Here is a 22,263-nt window from a genome sequence, read left to right on the forward strand (position 1 = left end):
CTTTGGCTAGGCAACAGATTGGAGAGGAATAATGTATATAAAGCAAGTTGGAAAAGTTATTGGTTTATATATATATATATATATATATATATATATATATATATATAAAATAATATATATAAATGTATATATATAAAATAATTATTATTATTTAAGAGCCTGAGAAACTTATAAGTGGATCAGAGAGGCAATAATGAGCCACTGGAATTATTTGTGAAGAAAAGTGACGTGATTAGGCCTGAACTTTAGGAAAATCACTTTGGCATAATAATTACAGGTTATTTTTCAAAATTTCACAGTTTTTTCAGAAAGAACTTGTAAAATATTAATTTATACATTTTGTATTTCTGGGAATTTTTATAAATTTCATTTTATAGCAATTTTCAAAACACATTTGTGCAAATACTGTGCTGTCCCTAAAATAAAACATTTTTTGGTGTTTTTTCCCTCATATTTCTTGCAATGTTATACTTCTTATTAAGTAAGAAAGAATAGCAGTAACTGTCTGGTTGATAAGTAAAGGAGATTTTCATTATTTGCCAACATTTCCCCAGGATTTATGGAAGTTAAAAGTCAGTTTTCAGTAACTTGGTTTGGACTTTGAACTTGCTTGAATGTCCATATTTTCTCATCTACTCCCTCTTTTTTCCTTGATTTTGATGCTTAGAACGCTTTTAAATACTTGGTCTTTGTAACTAGTAAGAGACATGAAAAGATATATAATAACCACTTTAGGAAACCACTGATGCCAGCACTATTTCCTGACTTTCTGATCTTTGTGGTTCAAGAGGTTTTTATGAATGTTTGTTTAAAGTTAGCAGAGAAAAATTCTGATCTTTCAAAAGGTAAGGTAAATAGCCACATGGTAAGAGAAAGTTCCATTATCATTAGGGTCATATTTTGGCTTTCTTTATATGAAATATAATTTAGGAATGTTTGAAAGGGCTTTAAAAACATTGTGAACATTGTGTGGTTTGGGCCCAAGACTGATAGAGGTTTATGGAATGTAGAGCTGAGAAGGCCCGTTAGAGAACCAACCTCTTAATTTTATTAGTAAGGCTCTGAGACCCAAAATCTTAAAAATGATCTATGCCCAAGGATCTGAAGGTACTACATACGAAAACTCAGTTTTGACCCTAGATCTTCTGACTCAAATGCCTGAGCTCTTATCTCTAGTTGAATGCATCTTTGAATTGGCCTATGAAATATACATTTTCTTGATATTTTCTGTTAGGAATTTGGGGGTGCCTGGAATTAATTAGTAGTTAGAGGACACAGAAATTTTTTTTAACCTAGGTGCTTTTTTTGTGAAACACATATCTGAAAGGTATAATGGCTATTTGGGACTCAGGAGATCTAGGTAAAAATTCTGTCTCTGGTACCAGCTAGGTGACCATAGGCAAATCAACTACACATTTGTGAACCCTAATTTCCTCATCCATAAAATAGGACTGATAATGCTTATATTATCTACCTTATAGTGTTGATTTGAGGCTCAAGTGAAATATATGTGAAGTCCTATGCCAACTTTAAAGTGCTACATAGGTGTCAGTTATTTCTATTCCCTCCAAATTGAATTATGAACTTTTGGGCTGGAAAAAGACAATACAGATCCACACTTGTGTATTGTGAGAGAGAAGGTAGGTGACATAGTTGAGAGGAGTTGAAAAGAGGATTAAGAGGAAGGTAATTATATTTAAGACTTAGAGCTGGAAAAGACCTTGGAGGATCAATTAGATGAGGAACTGAATGCCTGGATAGGGAGTAGCAAGTTAGGAGCTGCATAAAGATCCTTGAATCTTCTGGTTTTAAATGCCTTCATGCCTTTTTCCATTAGAAGGGTGATCAGTTTTAGAAAGGACACTAGGCCTTAGCTGCACCAAACTTAAGTCATCAAAACCATTTGGTGTTGGCTAAGAAATGGAGTAGTGGATCAATAGAACAGATTAGGTGCACAAGGATACATAAGACACTATAGTCAATGCTTATAGTAATCTAATGTTTGATAAACCCAAAGACCCAGCTCTGGGAAAAGAATTCACTACTTGACAAAAATTGCTGGGAAAATTGGAAAATAGCATGTTAGAAGTTACCCATTGACCAACATCTGATATTCTATACCAAGATAAGATCAAAACAAGTTCATGATTTAGATAAAAAGGATGATACTATAAGCAAATTAAGAGAACAAGGGATAGTCTACCTTTCATATCTGTAGAGAAAAGAGAAATTTGTGGCCAAAGAAGAATTAGAGAACATATTGAATGTAAAATTTTGATTACATTAAATTAAAAAGGTTTTGTACAAAAAAAGCCAATGCAGCCAAGATTAGATGGAAAACAAGTTGGGAAATCATTTTTATTATAGCCAGTGTTACTGATAAAAGCCTCATCTCTAAAATTTATAAGAATACAAGTTATTCCTCCACTGATAAATGGCCAAAGGATATGAACAATTTTCTTAATTAAAATGCTCTAAATCACGCTTAGGGAAATGCAAATTAAGGCAATTCTGAGGTGCCATTTCACACCTCTTAGACTGGCTAAACAGGAAAAATAAATGTTGGAGGAGATGTGGGAAAACTGGAACATTAATATATTGTTGGTGGAGTTATGAACTGATCCAACCCCTCTGGAGAGCAATCTGGAACTATGCCCACAGGGCTATCAAACTGTGCATACCCTTTGATCCAGCAAGTCTCTACTTGGCTTATATCCCAAAGAGATCTTTAAAAAGAGGAAAGGACCCACCTATGCAAAAGTATTTGTAGCAGCTCTTTTTGCAATGGCAAGGAACTGGAAATTAAGTGGATGCCCATCAGTTGGGAAATAATTGAATAATCTATGATACAATGGAGGTAATGGAATATTGATTTACAGGCTGATTTCAGAAAAGCCTGGAAAGACCTACACGAAACTGATGCTGAGTGAAGAGAACAGAACCTGGAGAACATTGTAAACAGTTAACAAGATTATGTGATGGTCAACTGTGATGGACTTGGCTGTTTTCCACAGTGAGGTGATTCAAGGCAATTCCAATACCCCTGGGATGGAAAATGCCATCTGCATCCAGGGAGAGAATGATGGAGACTGAATGTGGATAGAAGCATTCTTTTTTCACTGTCTTGCTTGCTTTTTTTCTTTCTCCTGTTTTTTTTGGTCAGATTTTTTCTTGCATGAGGTGGAAATATGTTTAAAAGGATAACAGATATTTAACCTTTATCAGATTGCTTGTTCTCTTGGTGAGGGGGAAGGGAGGAGGAAAAATTTGGAACGCTAAGTTTTACTAAAATGAATGTCGAAAACTATCTTTACATGTATTTGGAAAAATAAAATCCCGAGTAAAAAGAAAAAAAAAAAAAAGTATTTCCGGGCCTGAGATACTGCGAAATGTTACCATTCTGAAGAATCTGGGGTAAATCCGGATGAATGAAGTTGGGAGGAATTTAGGGCGAGGGTAAGGGTGGAGGTGAAAAGGGTCATTAATGTGGAGTCAGCGTGTGTGCGGCTCGTTCTCAGGTTGGTGTTCGTTCGAGCGTGTGTGCAAGGATGTGGTTGAAACTGTGGGTCTGCCCGGGCTGTGAGGACTGGGAGCGCTGGGAGATCGAGTCCAAGCCCCTTCATTTTGCAGGGGAGGAAACTCAGACCCAGAACGAATGATCGTGTTACCACAGGAGGCTCCGGCCTGGCGCACGGGGTGAAAGGGACAGCCCATCCTAGGAGGGCCCCCCCCCCCAAACTCCCAAGATCCCGGAGGCAGGCTCGAGGGGCGGTTGCCGGGGTGTGTGCAGGAGTAAGGGGGGGGCAGTTGGCGGCTCACGCGCCAGGATCTGACCCCTCTCCCTTCCTCTCTCTCCGCCCCACTCCTTTCGCTCTGTGACGCAGGGAGCGGCCTCCCCCGCGGGAGGGGCGGGGGGGGGAGGGTAAGAAGGGGGAAGAGGGAGGCGGGACCTAGCGAGGGGAGGGGGGAGGGGGGAACGGAGGCGGGAGGAAGGGAGGGAGGGGGCGGGGAGGAGCGACGAGGGGGCGGAGCCAGGGGCGGCTGAGGCCCCGCCCCGGGCCGAGCGAGGACGCTACGGAGCAGGCGCGTTGCTGCCCCTTGCCTTCTCCAGAGCTACTGCCGCCGCGGCCGCCGCCATTTGCACTGGGACCCCGGTGACAGGGGGTTGGCGGAGGGGAGGGAGGGGGGGTGGGTCGGCGGCCACAGAAGAAGAGGAAGCGGCGGCAGAGGAGGAGGGGACAGAGGAAGGAGAGGCGGTGAAGGGGACGACGAAGACGGCTCAGGAAACGAAACCAACGCCGCCAGCGCCGCCGTCACCACCACCACCACCACCGCCGCCACCACCACCACCACCACCACCACTACCACCGCCGCCAGCAGCAGCAGCAGCAGCAGCAGCAGCAGCAGGGGCGGCGGCGGCACCACAGCGATTGCTGCCGCCCGGGAAAGCGCCGGGAGGAGCGGCGGTGAGGAGAGGCCGGGGCGGCTCGCAGGCCCCCGTGGGCGTCTCGCCGGCCAGAGTGTGCGCCTGAGGAGGAGGAGGAGGAGGAGGAGGAGGAGAGGAGGGAGAAGGGGGTGGGGGGGTCTCGGCGAGGGGCCGGAGCCGCCTGGGGCGGCGGCGGCGGCGGCTGCTGCTGGGGGGCAGGGGGCGGCGGCGGCGGCTGCGGGCGGGGCGGGGGAGAGTGGCCGCCGTTTGATGGATCCGAGGATCGCCTGGTTTCAGCCAGAGCAGCTCGGACCCTCCAACAGTTTGTGGATGCAGATTTGGGAGACAACCCAGGGGCTGAGGAACCTCTACTTCAACCACCACTGTCACAGCAGCGCCACGAGCAGTAGCAGCAGCAGCGGCAGCAGCAGCAGCGGGAGCGGCAGCAGCAGCAGCAGCAGCAGCGGGAGCGGCACCAGCAGCAGCAGCAGCAGCAGCAGCAGCAACACGGGCAGCCCCAGCGGCCCCGCCGCCGCCGCCGCCACCGCCGCCGCCCCAGCCGGCCCCGCCACGGCCCCCGCCGGCGGCAGCAGCAGCAGCAGCAGCGGCTCCCCAGCCGAGGGCATGTACCGCCCCGGGGAGCGGCTCTTGGGCGGCCACGCACTGGCCCCCGAACAGCGGGACTTCCTGCCCTTAGAGACGACCAACAACAACAACAACCACCACCAGCCCGGGGCCTGGAGCCGGAGGGCTGGAGCCTCTGCTGCGGAGACCGCCGACCCCGCCGCCGGCAACAGCAACAAGAGGAAAAGGGACAACAAGGCCAGCACTTACGGACTCAACTACAGCCTGCTGAGCCCCAGCACGGCCCCGGCCTCCACTGCCGGGGTCGGGGCAGGCGGAGGGGGCGGTGGTAGGTTGGCTGGAACAGCGGGAACTGGAGGGTTGTACAGTGGTACCCCTTGGAAGAGGAGGAACTACAACCAGGGAGTCGTGGGGTGAGTGTTTCCACTTCACTATGGGGGCTTAACGTCATTGCACTCACATGGAGATGGGGGTGGGGTCGGGGACTGGGAAGCGAGCGGAGGATTCACACCACCTTTGCCGTGTGCACTTGGTTTCCACCGGATATTTGATGGAGGTGGTTACCTTCCCCACCCACCCCTTCACCCCTCCACCCCTCCACAATTGTCCAATTGCCTCTGCCATCACACAGGAAGATGAGGTCACTTTTCATGAACATCTCAGCCCCAGAGGGGCATTAACGGCTCATTTGATAACCAGGGGCCTTTTTTGGGGGGGGGGGGGGTAAGTCGTTTCTGAACGAAAGTTTTTAAAATGGAAGATTATCCCCCATCTCCCAATTGCAAATATGACAGACTGTTAAATAGACAGTGTGGCTTGTGACTCACTCTTGTTGGCTCTTTTCTCTTACTGCTTTTCTTTTTTCTTTTTTTTTCCTTCCTTTTAAAATATCCACCTGTATGCGGCCTCCTTATTCTACAGGAAAGAATACAAGGCTAAGGCTGTACAGTTCATATGCTCCTCTGCTTTGCAGAAGCTCGAGGCCCTAAAGAACTTTCCAGGAGTTTGATATGTAGCACCATCTTCCTACTCTATGTATCATAATAATGTGATGTTTACCATAATGCTATGAGGATAGTGTAGGCTCTGCTAATGCTTTTCCTTCCAGGGTGGATTAACTTTATGCTAATTAGTTCTGTGTTGCACCATCAGTGACTCTCTGTTTAAAGTTCAGCAGTTACAAAATGGAATCTTACCTGACCCCTAGTGAATTATGTACATAAGCACAGATTGATTCCAGCTACATTTTGTCTTGTTGGAAATGCTTCTGTGCTGGAATGTTACAGGATTTTCTTCCAAGGTAGCTTTTGGACTATTTTCATTGTGTTTAGTAAATCTAGTTAATGGTTTTTCAAACTGTTTTTCCTTTTACAAATTCTTGATTTTGTGTGTATATGCTAGAATGGACAGCTGGAACAAAATAAGTTCCTGAGTATGGAGTCTTGCTTTTTGATTCACCCATTAAATTTTACTCCATATTGGCAATAGCGAAAAGGATGGTCTCTCTTGCTTCTTGGAGTCTATGTTAAAATGACTTGGTGGCTTCCAACTGGTTTTACTAGGTGTCTCCTTTCTACTACTGTTATCATTAATATTCTTTTGGGAAAGGCTATTGAAATTTTTTATGCTTGGAATAGGTATACACCTCAAATTTATCCTCTAATTTTGTAAGAGGGGACTTTTTGAGACTAGGACTAATGATAAGGGTGTGTTATTAAAAATTACTAAGGCGCGCTATCCATGGTGATCTTTAATGTCTAGGTTAATAGGGTTCAGGCTGAAATGGACACTTGGAGCATTTTCAATTCCTGACATAACAAGAAAATTGATATTAAGGACCTCTGGTAATTTAAGAAGTCCAGCTGAATAATTATTATCAACCAAACTTAAATAATATAATTTTAATTTTTTTGAAACTTATGTATGTTTATGTGACTTAGAAAATAAAGCAAGTTACAAACATTGGCAACTTGCTAATGATACATTATAAGTCAACTATTAAGACTTACTGATTTTTAAAAATCTATATTTAGCAAATATAATGATGACAAATCTCAGTCTTGAATCTCTCCACCTGAAGTTCTTGTAGAAAAGGAAACAAAAATATCCTGACATAAGTAATTTGGCCTGGATGAGAAATATTTCCATTTCTTAAAATAGTCTTTAAAATTCATGCAGGTTAAACTTTTAATACCTGTCCTCCCAAATTTTGCTTTACATCTAAGGCTACCAACAGTTAAAACAAATTTTTTATATTTCAGTTTTGTGTGGATCTTCTTAACCAGAGTCTGTTCCTTGAGTGTTATTGTAAGAATATTTGTAGGGATAAAAACTTTTTTTTGTTAGTTCATGGATCATATTTTTTTGGTATGGCTTATCATTTCATGTGTTTCAAAAACTCAATTCAAAATAACGACTTTAACACTTTCAGTGCAAGTTAATACACATGATTCTGAGATTAAATACAATGAAACTCTTATTAAGTAGCAAACATTATTCTTCTCTATTAAATGAGAGGGATACAAAGAAGAGGACAACTAAGTGGCACAATGGATAGTGAATATTGCTGGACTTAGAATCAGGAGAATTGAGTTCAGATTTAGCCTCAAATAACATGCTAGTTGTATGACCTTAGACAAGTAATTTAACCCTGTTTGCTTCAGTTCTTTATCTGTAAAATGAGCTGGAAAAGGAAATGGCAAAACCATTCTAAAGTCTTTGTCAAAAAAATCCCAAATGGGGTCACAAAGAATTGAATACGATTGTAACAACTCAACAACAAAAATTCAGAGGTGTATAACATGAACCCGTTTCCATAAATTTATAATTTATTTGGGGAGAGAAGACAAAATTTAAAGAACATAAAATAATGCTGTCTACCTAGTATGGAGGCATTGTAGTGTGAAAACTTAACACATTAAAGCAATGTATTTTAGAATTGTAAAGGAACTTCAAAGGTTATCTAGTTTAGTTCCTCAACTCATTTGGGAATCTTCTCTTTAATATTTCTAACTTGGAGGTTATCTGGACAAAATCATTTTTTGTCTTTGTCGGTCTCCCGTCTTTAAAATACAGGATTTGAATTAGATTATCTCTAAGGATTTCTCTATGATTGTGTCTTTCATCTGTTTTTTTCCCCCTCTCTGATTTAGCCTAATTATTTTTTTATTGCTCCTAGAATAGGACTTGCATTTTCCCGTCTCCAAACCTTTACTCATGTGATATATGTCTGAAATGTTCCTTCTCTCTTCTCTTTTTTTTGTCTTAAGTCCTATATTTTAAAAGCCCAATTCAAATTCCACTTTTGCAAAGCCAATGTTCACTTGATTGTTTTTTCCTCTGAATTTCTTAATATTTGTCTATACCCCTCATTTGGTAGTTAGTCATTAAAGGCTTTTTAAAGGGAAATGGACATGCATCAAACAGAGAGATAAGTCTATCTTCAAGAGAATAAGAGACTACTGGTAGTGGAACAAAATCAGTTTGGAGACTGTTATAATAGTCCAAGTATGAGGCAATAAGGACTTTAATCAGGGTGATGATAGTGGGAATGAAAATAAAAAGGCAAATGCCATATTGGTAAGATGTAATGATTGAGTGTGAGGAAAGTTTTGAGGCTTTTAATGGAGGAATGACATTGGTGGAGAGGAAGGAGTGAAAGTTGGAGGTGGGAGTGAAAAGACACAGAGAGAGCTGGCATTTTATATATATATATATATATATTTATTTTATTATGGTAAAAAGACAAACTATGCCAATAAGGAGCACATTTTGATGTATATGTGCTTTCCAATATAGTTTTAGTCTTGAATTCCCAATGCCTTCTTACTTCTCATCTCCACCTCATAGATGGCAAGAATATCCAGATGACATTTTTGAGAAAGACAATAGAAATTCAAGACTTAAGCTGTATTGCAGAGCGCATTACAAATTAGATTTTTTGCCATATTTACCTTTTTCTTATTTTCCTCTAACAGTCTTATAAAGGAGTTTTTTACCATAATGATAAAATCCTATAATTAGGATTGCTGCAATAGATTGTGTTATCTCAAAAATGATCAGGTAAATAAGTGCATAGATTGAGACCAAAAGCATGAAAAAATTTAAGTCTTAAAGTTTTCACTTACTTCTGGTATGTAAAACTGAAAGTAGATTGCATTTCTAGCACTTTTTTATATAGTCTGCTGTGTTCAGATTATTGAATCTCATTGTATGTGTACATTATTAAATTGCAATGTGCCAAAGCCTTTTTTTTTAGTTCATCATCAAGTCTGCACTAAACAATTTGATTTTTAGATTCTTTAATATTAATAATTAATAATCAGGATACACTAAGTACTACATAAAGCAAAATAACTTATGTTATAACTTCCTTCTTTAATCTGAGACCTAATTTTTTTTTGAACATGCATAATTTCTCCATTAGAAGCACAAAACTTTTGGTGTGTGAATTGCACACCCATCTTCAGATTTTGGTTGGTGAAAAGTGAAAGGAAATTAGTGAATCAGAAGGAGAAATAGGTTCAATACTGGGATGACCCTGAAAAACTTTGTTGTGTATTTCAAGGATATGAATATTGAAAAAGAGGTACTGGAAAATAGACTTGTGAAGGAAAGATAGTTGTGATAGATAGATTGTGGTCTGTCTGTTATCCTGTCATTAAAACTGTTATCAAAGTCAATATTAGAATTAGGCATCAGCCCTGAATTCACAAGGACCTGAGTTCAAAGCCAACCTCAGACACTTAATATTGCTTGCTATGTGACTCTGGGCAAGTCACTTTAACCCCAATTGCCTCAAAACAAACAAAAAATAGAATTGGGATGCCAAAAGTTTTCCACAATAGAATTGTGGCTACTTACAGGAAAAGTTGTCTCAATTTGATGGTGGTTTCTGACCAGTAAACATTTAAACAGTAAGAGTATTTGACTAAATAGAAAACTTAAATTAGGAGATGGGAATGTAGCTATAACATAGGAATGCTAAGTTATTGACTTTTTAATATGCAAATACAATTCAAATTTATATAAATCGGATTTAATTTACTGTGAAATAAGTAACATTGAGTATATCGTCATCAGGCCATATGTAATATTTTGGAAAGAGAATATTTCAGGGTTGACTTGTCAGAGATAGTAGTATTAGTTACTTTTCTATGTATTTTTTGAAGCAATAGGTTATACATATTAAATATATGGTTGCTGGCCATTTAGAGATAAGAATAATTGGCAGTGCAGAGGATGCTTGCTACTAATTATGTTGGTCTTATTACTTACTGTCTTGATGTTTCTTTCTAAACTCATCTCTGCTGAACCAGCTGGAAAGCTCAACCAGTTTTAGAAAGACACTGCTATCCAGAGAAAATTCTCCTTGCCCCATATAGACATTTATTAGTTGTACATAGCTGGCTGTAATGTCAGAATGCCATTACATTTATCATACCATGTTAAGATACACTGAGTCACTTATCAGTGAAACATATTGTAGTTGAGAATGACCTTGAAGTGGACTATTTCATAACTTAGGACCAAATCTAGAAGGAGACATTCTCTTAAAATAGATTATATATGGACTTTTAGGCAGTTTTTTTTTTTTTTTTTTTTTTTTTTTTTTGTCTAAAATGAATATATCATACTTAGGATTTTGTCTACATGTCAGAAAAAAATTTACAAATACTTGCAGATGCTTATATTGGCTATTGATTCCTATCTAGGTTTATCAATAGCTTCAGATTTGAATAGGAAAACTTTTTTTATCCAAGTGTCTGCCTTGGTAGAGGGAAAATCTGTTTATGAGGATAAACTAAAAAGATCTGAGTACTAGAGTTTTCATGGCCCTCTGATTTTACCTTTTTCACTTATATGTCTTGGTCTTCTAAGGAAGATCTATTTATTAGAGGAGACATGCCTTTATCAATATCGTAATCTTGAAATCCCCATATTTTGGGTCTTAAGATTGCTTATAGATATATTAAAATTTAAAAATCTTAGCAGTAGAACTTTAATTTTTAAATTATGCTCTTTGAGAGGCATTTAAAAAAATTTGTATTTTCATTACTGATTTTCTTTACAAAATAATGTGAAGTGTGCTTTTTCATTTACATACTGCTTATATTTTCAAACAAAAATTTTTTTAGAGCTTTTTTAATCCTAAGAATATATAATATCATTGTAAAATTGAGTGATTTCTATTTTGGGAGAGGAATGTTGAAAGCTTTTGTTTGCTGCTGACAAAATTACAGTTTGTGGAAGTTTTTGAGTTGATTAATGTTTCTAGAATGTGCATTCTGACTTATCCCAGAATAAAATGTATAACATAGTTAAGATTTGTTGAATGACAGATTTAGGGCATATTTTTATTTGGTTAATAACTTGTTGCATGTTTGGCTCTCCCACGTATACTTATTTATTAACATTATGAAAAATGATCAGACTCCACCAAAACACATTTAGTAATCCATAATGATACAATTTGTGTTTTTTAAATAAATAACTTCCTTAATAACTTGGTCTTTATTGTTGTCAATTGAATTTGAGTATCCACCATCCCTGAATTTATTATTTAATAATTGCATTTTCCCTATGCTTGTTTTAAAAGTTTCTTATTGTCTGTTTCTTTTGGTCTGTTTGTGTTAAAATGAACACTCTTTGGGATGCCTGCTATTGACAAAACATTATGCTAAGTGCTATGGGAGATACAATACATAACATTCCCTGTTTTAAATAGTAATGTTAATTTAGTTGGAGTGGCCAAAGATAGGAAAAGTTAAATAGCAATAAAAGATTTAAATAGTAGTTAAAAACAACAGTAGAACTGTCATAGGATATTATTAAATGCCAGATAAATTGCATTGCTATAATCATACCTGTCTTCTACTCAAAAAACTTTTATTAATGTTCTGTTGCTCTAACATTCACGCTTCTCCACAGTTTGGCTCTAATTCTCCGTTCAACATTATCTCATACTATTATTCTCACTTTATATGATGTTCTATTTACATCCTATCTCTGCTCTTTTTCCCCCACCCCCCAATTGTTATCTTGTCCTCTCCTTTGTCCATACTTTGCTTATATGGTATCCTATATGTGAAATATATTTCCATCTCCTGCTTTAGCTCTGTCCCTTTCTGTCAAAAGTAGTTGATTTCCTGGCTGAATCAGCTACCACTTTCTTTGGGAAAACTGCTCTAACTTGCCCCTTCTCTCTTTTGAAACTTCTTATAATATGTCCCCTTTGCACTTATCCCATTATTAATTGAATCATAGTTACTTGTGTACTTGTTGAGGGCAAGGTCCAAGTCATATTTGTCTTTGCACGTCTATTCTTGAATGTATAATAGGTATTAATTTCAGAGGAGAAATTATCATTTCTGCTTGGGATAACCAAGGACCAGGAAGGAGCTTGATATTAATCAGTATAAAGTTTGAATAGGTGGAAAGAAGATACTATTCTTGCTTGTGATTTTTATTTGGTTTTATAGTACTAGCATATAATCAAATATTATGCTTCAACTAATAAACATTTACAAAGCCCTTTAAGATTGTTTGCTTTGGTAGTACAAGTATTATTGGAATCAAGATTCAAAACCACTATGAATCCAAGTTTAGTATCCTTTCTACCACACTAGTGCTTAGTACAGTGTCAGATACATAGTAAGTACTTAATACATTTTTGTTTGTTGACTACAACATACAAGCTCTCTATTATTTGAGTCATCCTAAAGGAATTTTGAGTTTTCTGAAATAAAGTCCTAACAGGAAAACAGTATCATATAATTTTCATTTAATGTGGAAATTTAAAATTTCCTTAATCTGGGAGAAAGGTGGAAATTCTTTCATTTTATGGATATTAGTATCAGAAGACAGAATCAGGATTCTTTTGGGAATAGTTATTTCTGTCGTCTTGAGGTACTCTTTCAGTTTGGGATTTAGGAAATTTCATTGATAGGTTGCAATTACTCTGTAATTACCACACTTGGGTTACATACTGACAAATAGATCCTTACTCTTACTCTTCTGTCATTTTTTTAACTTTCCCTACTCTTTGCATCAGGTTAAGATTATCCTTTTCCTGTTATGTTTTTCCAGGAAGTAACTTCTCCCTTGAAAATTAAAGCCTTCCAAAGTAAAAGTAAAATGTAAAAATTACTTCTATTTAAATAAGCAGAAAGGGCAGTATATTTGTTTTTTGTGAAATAAAACTGAGATTATATATCTCTTCATCTTAATCTCCTTTGAACTCCAAACCATGATTATTACTACCCTTAGGTTGCTTGACCTGTGTACATCTAAAAGTGCCATTCTTCCAGCTTGTCCACTGTAAATAAATAACATGTTTTAGAGGTGGAAAGTGCATTATTATTTTGGGTTTATCAGTTTCTTTTCCTATAAAATTGTTTTTTTAATCACTAGTAGAGCACAGAGTTATCAAATATATATGGCCCTACAATACACTTGAATACAGCTGGAACCAATATAAAAAGGTAATTGGGAAATGTTAATATAATAAAAATACAATAGAACATATATAATGTTAATTAATACACGATTATCTTAGTGTGATCCTTATGCACTGTTTCTATTTGAGTTTGACACCACTACTATACTGTATATGAATATATATTACATAGATCTAGTTATTTCATATACATTATTTGTGATTCTAAAAGCATGTGGTTTTGATCAGAATAGTACTGGCAAAGGAAGAGAGGATAATGTGTAAAAACCCAGTGATTTTTGGAAAATTAATTACTTATTTTAGAATTATAATTATGAATTATAGAATATATAGAACTCCCATAGTTCATTTATTCCTATCCCTTGCATAAATGAGAAAACTGAGATCAAGAGACGTGGACTCACTTAATTCCTCTGCCAGATCTGTAGCAGGGCTAGGATGCAAACCCAAGTATTTTGACTCTTAAGTCTAGTGCTATTTTCAATGTGCATTTTCTTTCTCATTCTGCGAGGGCAAGAGATATTGAATAACTGATTTAGTTTTTGCCTGTTTTTAATTCTGATAGAATTGGATTACATAGAATTTGAACTTCGTCTTTTATATGATAAAATATTTCAGTGATTTACTTTAAATCACAATATAAAACTACAGATATATAAAATGCTTGCAAAAACGTCAGATATTTATATCCATTAGTTTTACAGTCAAAAGGGCATTACATGTGAGTAATACTGATAATGAGTTATATTATGAAATGATAGAATTTTAAAGCTAGAGTAGCCTCAGGACATTTCATCAGTCTCCATTTCCCTCCTTTTAGAGTTGAATCAAATAACTTGTCTAAAGTCACCTACTTCGTGGCAGAACTTGGGACTAGAATCTGGGTCTTCTGACTCTGAGTTCAGAATTCTTTCCATTATGTTAGGCTTCTTTTTCTTTGATAATTTAAATGATCAAGTTGTTGCTATTATAAAACTTACGTTATACCTACTTAGGCAAAAAGCATATGTGCCTGCTATATACTGGATACTGGGAGTACCAAGTCAAAAATCAAACAGATGTTATCCTCATTGCTTTCATTCTTTCCTAGAGACTCCATATATGACTATAAATATTTACAGATGATTTTTGGGTGACAACTCTAGGATCTGGCAGGCAGGATAGAAAAAGATTTCACATAGAAGATGACACTTAAGCCAAATTTTAAAGGAAATTAGATACTATAAAAAGTGAAAGCAGAAGACTTAGTGCACTGAAGACTTTGTAAAGTCATGGTTGGTTTTGTCCTTCATTTTCACAGAGGAGCATTATATGGGGTGATGAAACCATGAAATACAAGTGAATTGTGAAAAGTGAAAAGGTCTTACTTTTTCCTCAGGAGCCATCTGGATCCAGTAGCTGGATGTAGATCAAGAGGCCTGGAGATGGCACTGCATCCAAGGCCATCAAAGCCATGGAAACTGGAGATATGGAATATTATATGTAAGAAATAGCAAGAAAGAAAGTGGCTGAATCATAGAGTGTGGGGAGAAGGGCAGTAGTATAGTAAGATTAGAAAGGTAGGTTGGAGTCAGGTTGTGTGAAAAACTTTTAAATGTCAGAGGAATTTATATTTGATATTAGAAGTAAGGTAATAAGGAACCACTGTAGTCTATTGAGAAAGGAAATAACATAGATCACAAATTTAGGAATAATATTTTGGCATTGCATTGGGAAGAAACTAGAGACAAGGAAAGTGCTGTAGATCTGTGGTGTCAAATTCAGCTGGAAATGAATCCCTGTGGGAAAGCATGTTGACTTAGAAAATCACCAATTAACTATTTATTTGGTTGTTATATTTTTATTTATTTTGTTAAATATTTCCCAATTATAGTTTAATCTGATTGGGGCTTCATTTGGGAGTGTTGCTGTCCACAAGGGCTGCAGGGCACAAATTTGACACCTGTGATATAGATAATAGAGACATTCTGGTTCAACCCTTTCATTTTAAAGATGAGGAAACTGAAATTCAAAGAGATTAAGTTGACTGGGATCAGTCACCCAGCTAGTCAGAGGTAGGACTTAAACCCTGTCCTGGGGACACTTGTCCATGATAAAAGGAGCACTATGCATGGATATTTTCTTTATGTTCAGTTTCTTGATCCTATGAGTACTGTTTTTGTGTGCCTGATTTGGGAAGCAGGGGGGAGATTTTTAGCTTGATGAAATGGTACATACAGAAATAAAGTAGTGAAGTTCTTTTTTCTCTTTTCACTTGGACACAAGTTCAGTCGGTCATTTTAAATTAAACTTTTTTTGTTTTATCATTTGAATTAGTTTTGCTTCAAATTAGTCAAATCTGTGTTCTTACAATTAAAAAGCAGAAATCTTTTGCAGGTATTAGAGAGGAATTTTTGAGATTTCCTTGGCTGTATTGAATTGAAAAGCTCAGCTAATTGATAAAAGTAAAAAAAAAAAAAAAAAATGGTAGTGTAACTTATACCAATTTTTTTTTTTTTTAGTGCTAAAAGAATTTAGAAAAGGATTTTGAGAAAAATGAACAAGCTACCCCTCTTCTATCCCCCCAAAAAAACCTCAACCCAAATCTTTAAGTTATTATCGTGAAATGTTGTAATAGGTAATGGTAAACATATTTAAAAGGTTATAATGTCCTTCTACTGAAGAGGGGAAGCCTATGTTTAGGGAGACCTCTTTATTTTTTGGTGCTATAAAGTTTTAGTAAAAGGAAATTTTAATTCTGTAGGCATTTTGTAATTTCATATTAAGTTTTATCAGTGTATTTGAGTTACTATCATCCTATTGACCATTTGCTTTATATACTTATAAGATATGGAAAGTGTAGTTCCATATAATGGAATGTAATGTTTAGAGACTTTGAGTTTCACATTTTGCTTTCATGAGAGAACACTGGCAATATTAGATTCTAGAGTCAACAAAGTGCCAGAATTTTAACATTAATTAAGATAGATTTTTTTTTTTCCCTGACATCAAGCTTGATTTTACTAGGCTGGACTTGTCTCACGAATTGAGGAAGAAAGAATCTCCAAAATGCTTTTTATGGCTATATCTTTAGTTAAAAACATGCTTTTTGAACATTCCATTAAGTGATAGAAAAATGTCCAAAAGGCAAACTTAAGGATGAATAAATAACATCTGTTCTTGGTCATGGGAGTTTATAGGGAAAATTGCCTTTTTCAGTGTTCTCTGACTGAAGAACATCCCAAGAAAATAAGTGTCCTAAAGGGAGCAGTGCAAACTACAGATTCTGTTGTTACATACAAAGAAAGCTTTCTGGCTCCAAGATTGGATTGTTCTCACATTAAAAAGAGTCGTCAATGTCTTAGATCAATGAGAAATCTATTCCTTTACTTTGAAGCCCAGCGAGCAAGGCTCTAATTTCTTATTATGTAAGCATATCATCTTGATTTTTGTTTAATTCACAAAGGTTATGGCAATCATTTTTATTTAGACCGCAGGAACCATTTTGTCTCTTGGTAACAATGAACATATTTTTTTTTTTCTCAAACTAGAGAATTGAGAAAAGCTGGTAACAGCTTTTTAAAAAATAAATTTTATTGATGTTGATGATCATAGTAATTTCTGGAAATATCTTCCTTCTTCCCTTCAAAATTAAAAATTTCCCTGCCCTCCAACTCAAACACTCTTGTAGCAAAAAAAAAGTTAAGCAAAAACAATTTTTGTAGCGACCATAACAATGTATATAAAATTTTACATGATTAATCCTCTACTTCTTTAGTGAGGGGGGTAGTATAGTATAGCATCTTTCATTCAATAGGGGAAGTTGCTTATATCAAGCACTTGTATTTGTTCTCTTTTATCTCTCCTTAGTATTTCTATTACACATATTTTTGAAACACTTAATGTTATTTTCAGCATTCTATTATCTAATTTTATGCATAGGTCTACTTCCCTTGGAAATGTAGGCATCAATCTTCACCTACTGTGGCATCTTATTTTTAAAGAAGGCTTTGTCCATCTGGAAAGTATTTTTTAACTTTCTGATATTTAATGCTTATTTTTAGCTCCTCTTTCCTCATCCCCCTTTTCTAATGAACTCAACCAAAACAAAAGCTGGTATTCTTAATCTTGAAATAGTGGAAAATGTGTTCGATAACAATTATGCTCATAGCCAAAAATCTCTTAAATTGGCTTTTACTTTGGTTTTGTTTACATAGTACATATGACCTAGAGCAATTTTTGTCTTCTGTTTGAGAAGTTCCTGAGTATCCTATTTAAGTATGATTAAATCCCACTGGCTATGTCAATAATTCCCCTCAACCCCCCCCCCCCAAAAAAAAAAAACACCCCAAAAAACCAAAAAAACAAACATCTAAAAGAGTTGTATTAAGGGAGAGATAGACAATATGAAAAATTCCTGTTCCCTTTAATTATGAAATTATAAAAATATTTTTAATGGCATTTAAAAACTTTATTTTTACACAACCTTAGCAAATATAAACATACAAAAAGTAAAATAAAATCTCAAATAAAACCATAACATACTCATTTGCTCTCGATTTTCTTATTACTTTTATCTGTGTACTTGGAGAGTTTTGTTGCTACTTTTTATATAATTGTGGCCATGTGTATGTTCTAATTCTGAATTCTGTTTATTATTACTTTTTTTTCAGATTTCTTTATATTCAATTTATCTCCTGTTCCTTACCCCACATATTAATAAACCATTGCATTGATAAGCCACAATTTATATAGTCATTTCTTGATTATTGTATGAACAAATTGCTTCATTCCTATTCCCCTTACAAGGAAAGCAATTGGAAATACTATTTGTGTACAGATAGGTTTATTTTTTCTCTTTTTTTGGGGGGAGGGAGGCAGTTGGGGTTAAGTGACTTTCCCAGGGTCACACAGCTAGTGTCAAGTGTCTGAGCTGGATTTGAACCTTCCTGACTTCAGACTAGTTTTCCTTCTAATAATCCAGAGTGATCCATTTATTATTACAGGAATTAAGCAGCTCTCTTAAACTGTGGTTACAAAGCAATTGCTGATCTGTTATCTTTACCCCCTAAACAGATTTTTCTGTCCAAAAATTGGATTTTACCATAATGTTTCAGGATCTGTTTGTAGGTATAGGAGACACATTGCTTAAATATTATTATTATTATTATTATTATTATTATTATTATTATTATTATTATTATTTATTTACAGGTTATATGTATGGGTAACTTTACAGCATTAACAATTGCCAAACCTCTTGTTCCAATTTTTCACCTCTTACCCCCTACCCCCTCCCCCAGATGGCAGGATGACCAGTAGATGTTAAATATATTAAAATATAAATTAGATACACATTAAGTATACATGACCAAACCGTTATTGCTTAAATATTATTAATGTACAGATAGACATTGAAGATCTAAATTAGTTGTATGATATTTCTGGTTTGAAAAAAAAAATCTAAAGAAGTGTTAATATTTTATTTTGCTTTTCAATTTAAAAACAAGCCAATAAGTGTTTATTAAAAGCCCATACTTTGGTACAGTCTCAGGGGCTATAATATGTTTTCTTCATCTTTCTTTTTCTTAATAATCTAGTAATGTTCAGAATTTGAAAAATGAACCACGTTTCATATAAAAGTTTCATTGTTTATTTTCAGATTAATAGTTTTTATGTCAGGCTTTTTTTTTCTCCATATGCTACTATAATTGTGTATTTGAAACTCATGAATGACTTTAGAATTTGATGATATTGCCTAAATATTCTTTCATGAAACTTCTCTCTTTTCTTTCGTCTTTCATAATTAGAGTCTTTATAGAATCATAGATCTAGAATTAGAAGGGACCTTAAGAGTCTTGTTCAAATTCTTAATTATAAAGAAGAGGAAGCTGAGAACTAGAAGAGTTATTTAATAAGCAACTGAATCTACTACACAGGGCCATTAGGATTTAAACCTGGGTTCTGACTCCAAATCAAGTACTCTTTCTCCTGCACTTCTCTTTTTACTTATTTCATTGTTTCCTTTCATGGCTCTTCTTTGCCCTTTAAATTGTCAGTTTCTATTGCTTTTTCTTTGGCTATTTTCTCCTTTTCTGTCCTCAAGTTATCATTAAGATAGTATGACATAGTGGTTAGAGGGCTACCCTTGGCATTAGGAAAATCTGGGTTCAAGTTCTGATACTTTTAGATTTATAGTCCTGGTGGCTTAAGACAACTTTCTAAGACAGTAATGTAGGGATACATGAGTTGCTGACATGAATTGATAGAACAGTGTTTACTACATTGCAGAACTCATGAATTCATTCTCTACCATTTACCCCCTTCTACCCTTCCTTCCCAGGTTAAAAAAAAAAAAAAATTACAATATAATCATACTATTTTAGAATTGGAGGGCCCATAAGTCTAACTTTTTTTCCCTCCCTGAGGCAATTGGGGTTAAGTGACTTGCCCAGGATTACACAGATAGGAAGTGTTATAAGTGTCTGAGGTCAAATTTGAACTCATGTCCTCCTGAATTCAGGGCTGGTGCTCTAAGCATGCGCCAGCTAGCTGCCCCAACTCTAGCATTTTATAGTGAGGAAATTGAGGCCCAGAGAGTTAGAAATGCTCTGGTCCAAGGTTTTGAAAGACAGACTGTTGTGATAAACAGAGCTCAGAATTTGTAGTGAGGGAAATCTGGATTTGATCCTACCCGAAATACTTAGCAGATTTGTTACTTTAGGCAAGTCACATTTCTGTGGGTCTGTTTCTTCTTTAGAATGAGGATTAAAATAGTACCTATTTTATAGGATTGTTGCAAAGGATGATATTTATATTTATAAATGGTATTTTGAAGTGATATATGTTTGAGATATCATACATTCTAATTAATTCTTGTTTCATTCTTATCATGAATGTTCATTTATTTTCAAGTTTTATAAAATCTAATCTTAACTGGCTACAAGGGAATAAAATATACAAAAACAAGGGATAAAATTTTGTCTTAAATCCTTCACTTTTAACATTAAGGCATAAATGAATGATCTAATAAATAAGGTTGGAAAGAAGCACTGACCCTGTAATCAGAGGACCAGGATTCAAATCTCACATCCTAAATAACCTTGAAACTATCATTTTAATCTCTGAGCTCATCTGTAAAATGAGAGGATTGCACTAGATGGCCCCTCAAAGTCCTTTCCCCTCAAAAATCTGATTCTTTGATTCTTTTGTTATCTCTCAATTTGTCTGAAATGAAGCTCATTGTCCCTTCTCCCCCTTCTAATAGAACAATTCACTAGCTCATTTAGTTTTTTTTTAGTGGCGTCTTTCCCTCAGTCTTCTAGGCTGAAAACTTGGAATTCTTGATTAGCCTTCTTTTCTTCTTGCCCAGTCAACTAAATTTTGCAATAGCCTCTGAAAAGTAAACTTCCAATCTTGTTTTACTCTACCCCTTATAGAAACCCTTCCTCTCCAGAATGATTTAATCGTGTGGAAGAAACTATTTCTGTTTTTAAAAGGTTTTATAGCTTATAGAATTATAAGTAACACACAAAATAGAATTATCAAGCTTTTAACTGTATACTTTCTCAATTACAGGGTTAGAACCAACAAACTAGAAAGGGGATTGGAGTTATTAGGGACATACAGTAATCAGGGTTTGAGTATTTGACTCCAAAATTTAAAAAACAGACAGTTGTATATTATAGGACAATTTAATAGTGGATGCTCATAATTACCTTCTGTCATCAGAAAAAAATCAGCTTTATGGTCAGTGCTCTCTGTATAAGAACATATAGCAGTATAGAATAAGTTTCAGCAAGATTTCATTAAAAGGTTAAAGTAGAAGTTTTGGCAGTTATAAGGGAAACATACTCAAGCACCAGTTTTTTGAAAATTTTACTTTAGAATATCTTATTTTCCATTGATGTTGGATAAATGGCTATTTCCATGTTGTATTTCCTAATAGTTTTAAAGTAACTTAAAGTATAGCCTTTCCCAGTTTTTAAAAATTTATTCAGCAAAATGCATTGCCAGAAATTTTTGATTTATCTAGTTTGTATTTGAGTATGTTTATACTAGAGGAGCATAGAGTTTAGACTGAGAGGACTATAATTGATGATTAACATAATACTACCTATTTTTCAAGGGATCCATGTGAATATGTAAGCTTTATTTCTACTATCTATGCTACTAATGAGTAAATTTTTATTGATAAAATAAAATTAGATATAAATAAAAGAAGCTTGGATTTACATTGCTAAGATGTTTAGATACATTATATAAAATTTTGAAGTTTAAAGCTATCCAGAACTTATTTTTGAATAGAAGAATTTTTCTCCTTTGATCCTCTGAATCAGGTAAGTGCTATAACTATTATTCCCATTTCACTGATGAATACATTTGAGGCTGAGGAAAGTTAAATGACTTATACACTTAGTAAGTGTCTGAGGTTAGATTTGAACATAGGTCTTTTTGACTTCCAAATTCAATGCTGTCAAGAATGCCAAATGTATGTGTGCTTGTATATACATATACAGATATATAAACATGTGTGTACACATATAAATAGGTATGTTTATTTTTATGTTTGTTCATTGACTAAGAGATCTAGATAAATGAGCTTACTATTACTGTTGTAAGTAACAGATTAATCATGGATTTCCTATTAATTGATATAGTTGTCAATACGTGACAAATTTTAGTGTTGTCATCCCAAGTTGCATTCTTCTCCCTCGACCATTGAAAATATAACAAAACAGAAAAAGACAGCCTAGTGTAGGAAATAGAATGTTGGACTTGGAATCAGAAAGGACTTGAGTTCAAATCCTGCCTT

The 22,263-nt window shown here is 36.1% G+C and overlaps 1 protein-coding gene across 5 annotated transcripts in view; it reads left to right on the forward strand.

Annotated features, from left to right (window-relative positions):
* The first annotated feature begins 4,307 nt into the window (after positions 1–4,307).
* The window catches only part of TENT4B (terminal nucleotidyltransferase 4B), a 54,272-nt gene continuing 36,316 nt past the window's right edge, over positions 4,308–22,263 (forward strand). For 2 of the 5 annotated variants that reach the window (XM_023494178.2, XM_003757238.4), the window contains exon 1: positions 4,645–5,424. In XM_023494178.2, coding sequence (XP_023349946.2) covers positions 4,697–5,424 — 728 coding nt within the window. In that variant the 5' untranslated portion in view covers positions 4,645–4,696. Of the gene's footprint in view, positions 4,467–4,643; positions 5,425–22,263 lie in introns of those variants that run through there. The other 3 variants (XM_031954460.1, XM_031954459.1, XM_023494179.2) reach the window with 3 other exon arrangements.

This window comes from Sarcophilus harrisii, chromosome 2 (assembly GCF_902635505.1).
Source record: "Sarcophilus harrisii chromosome 2, mSarHar1.11, whole genome shotgun sequence".
Classification (NCBI taxonomy): Eukaryota; Metazoa; Chordata; class Mammalia; order Dasyuromorphia; family Dasyuridae; genus Sarcophilus; species Sarcophilus harrisii.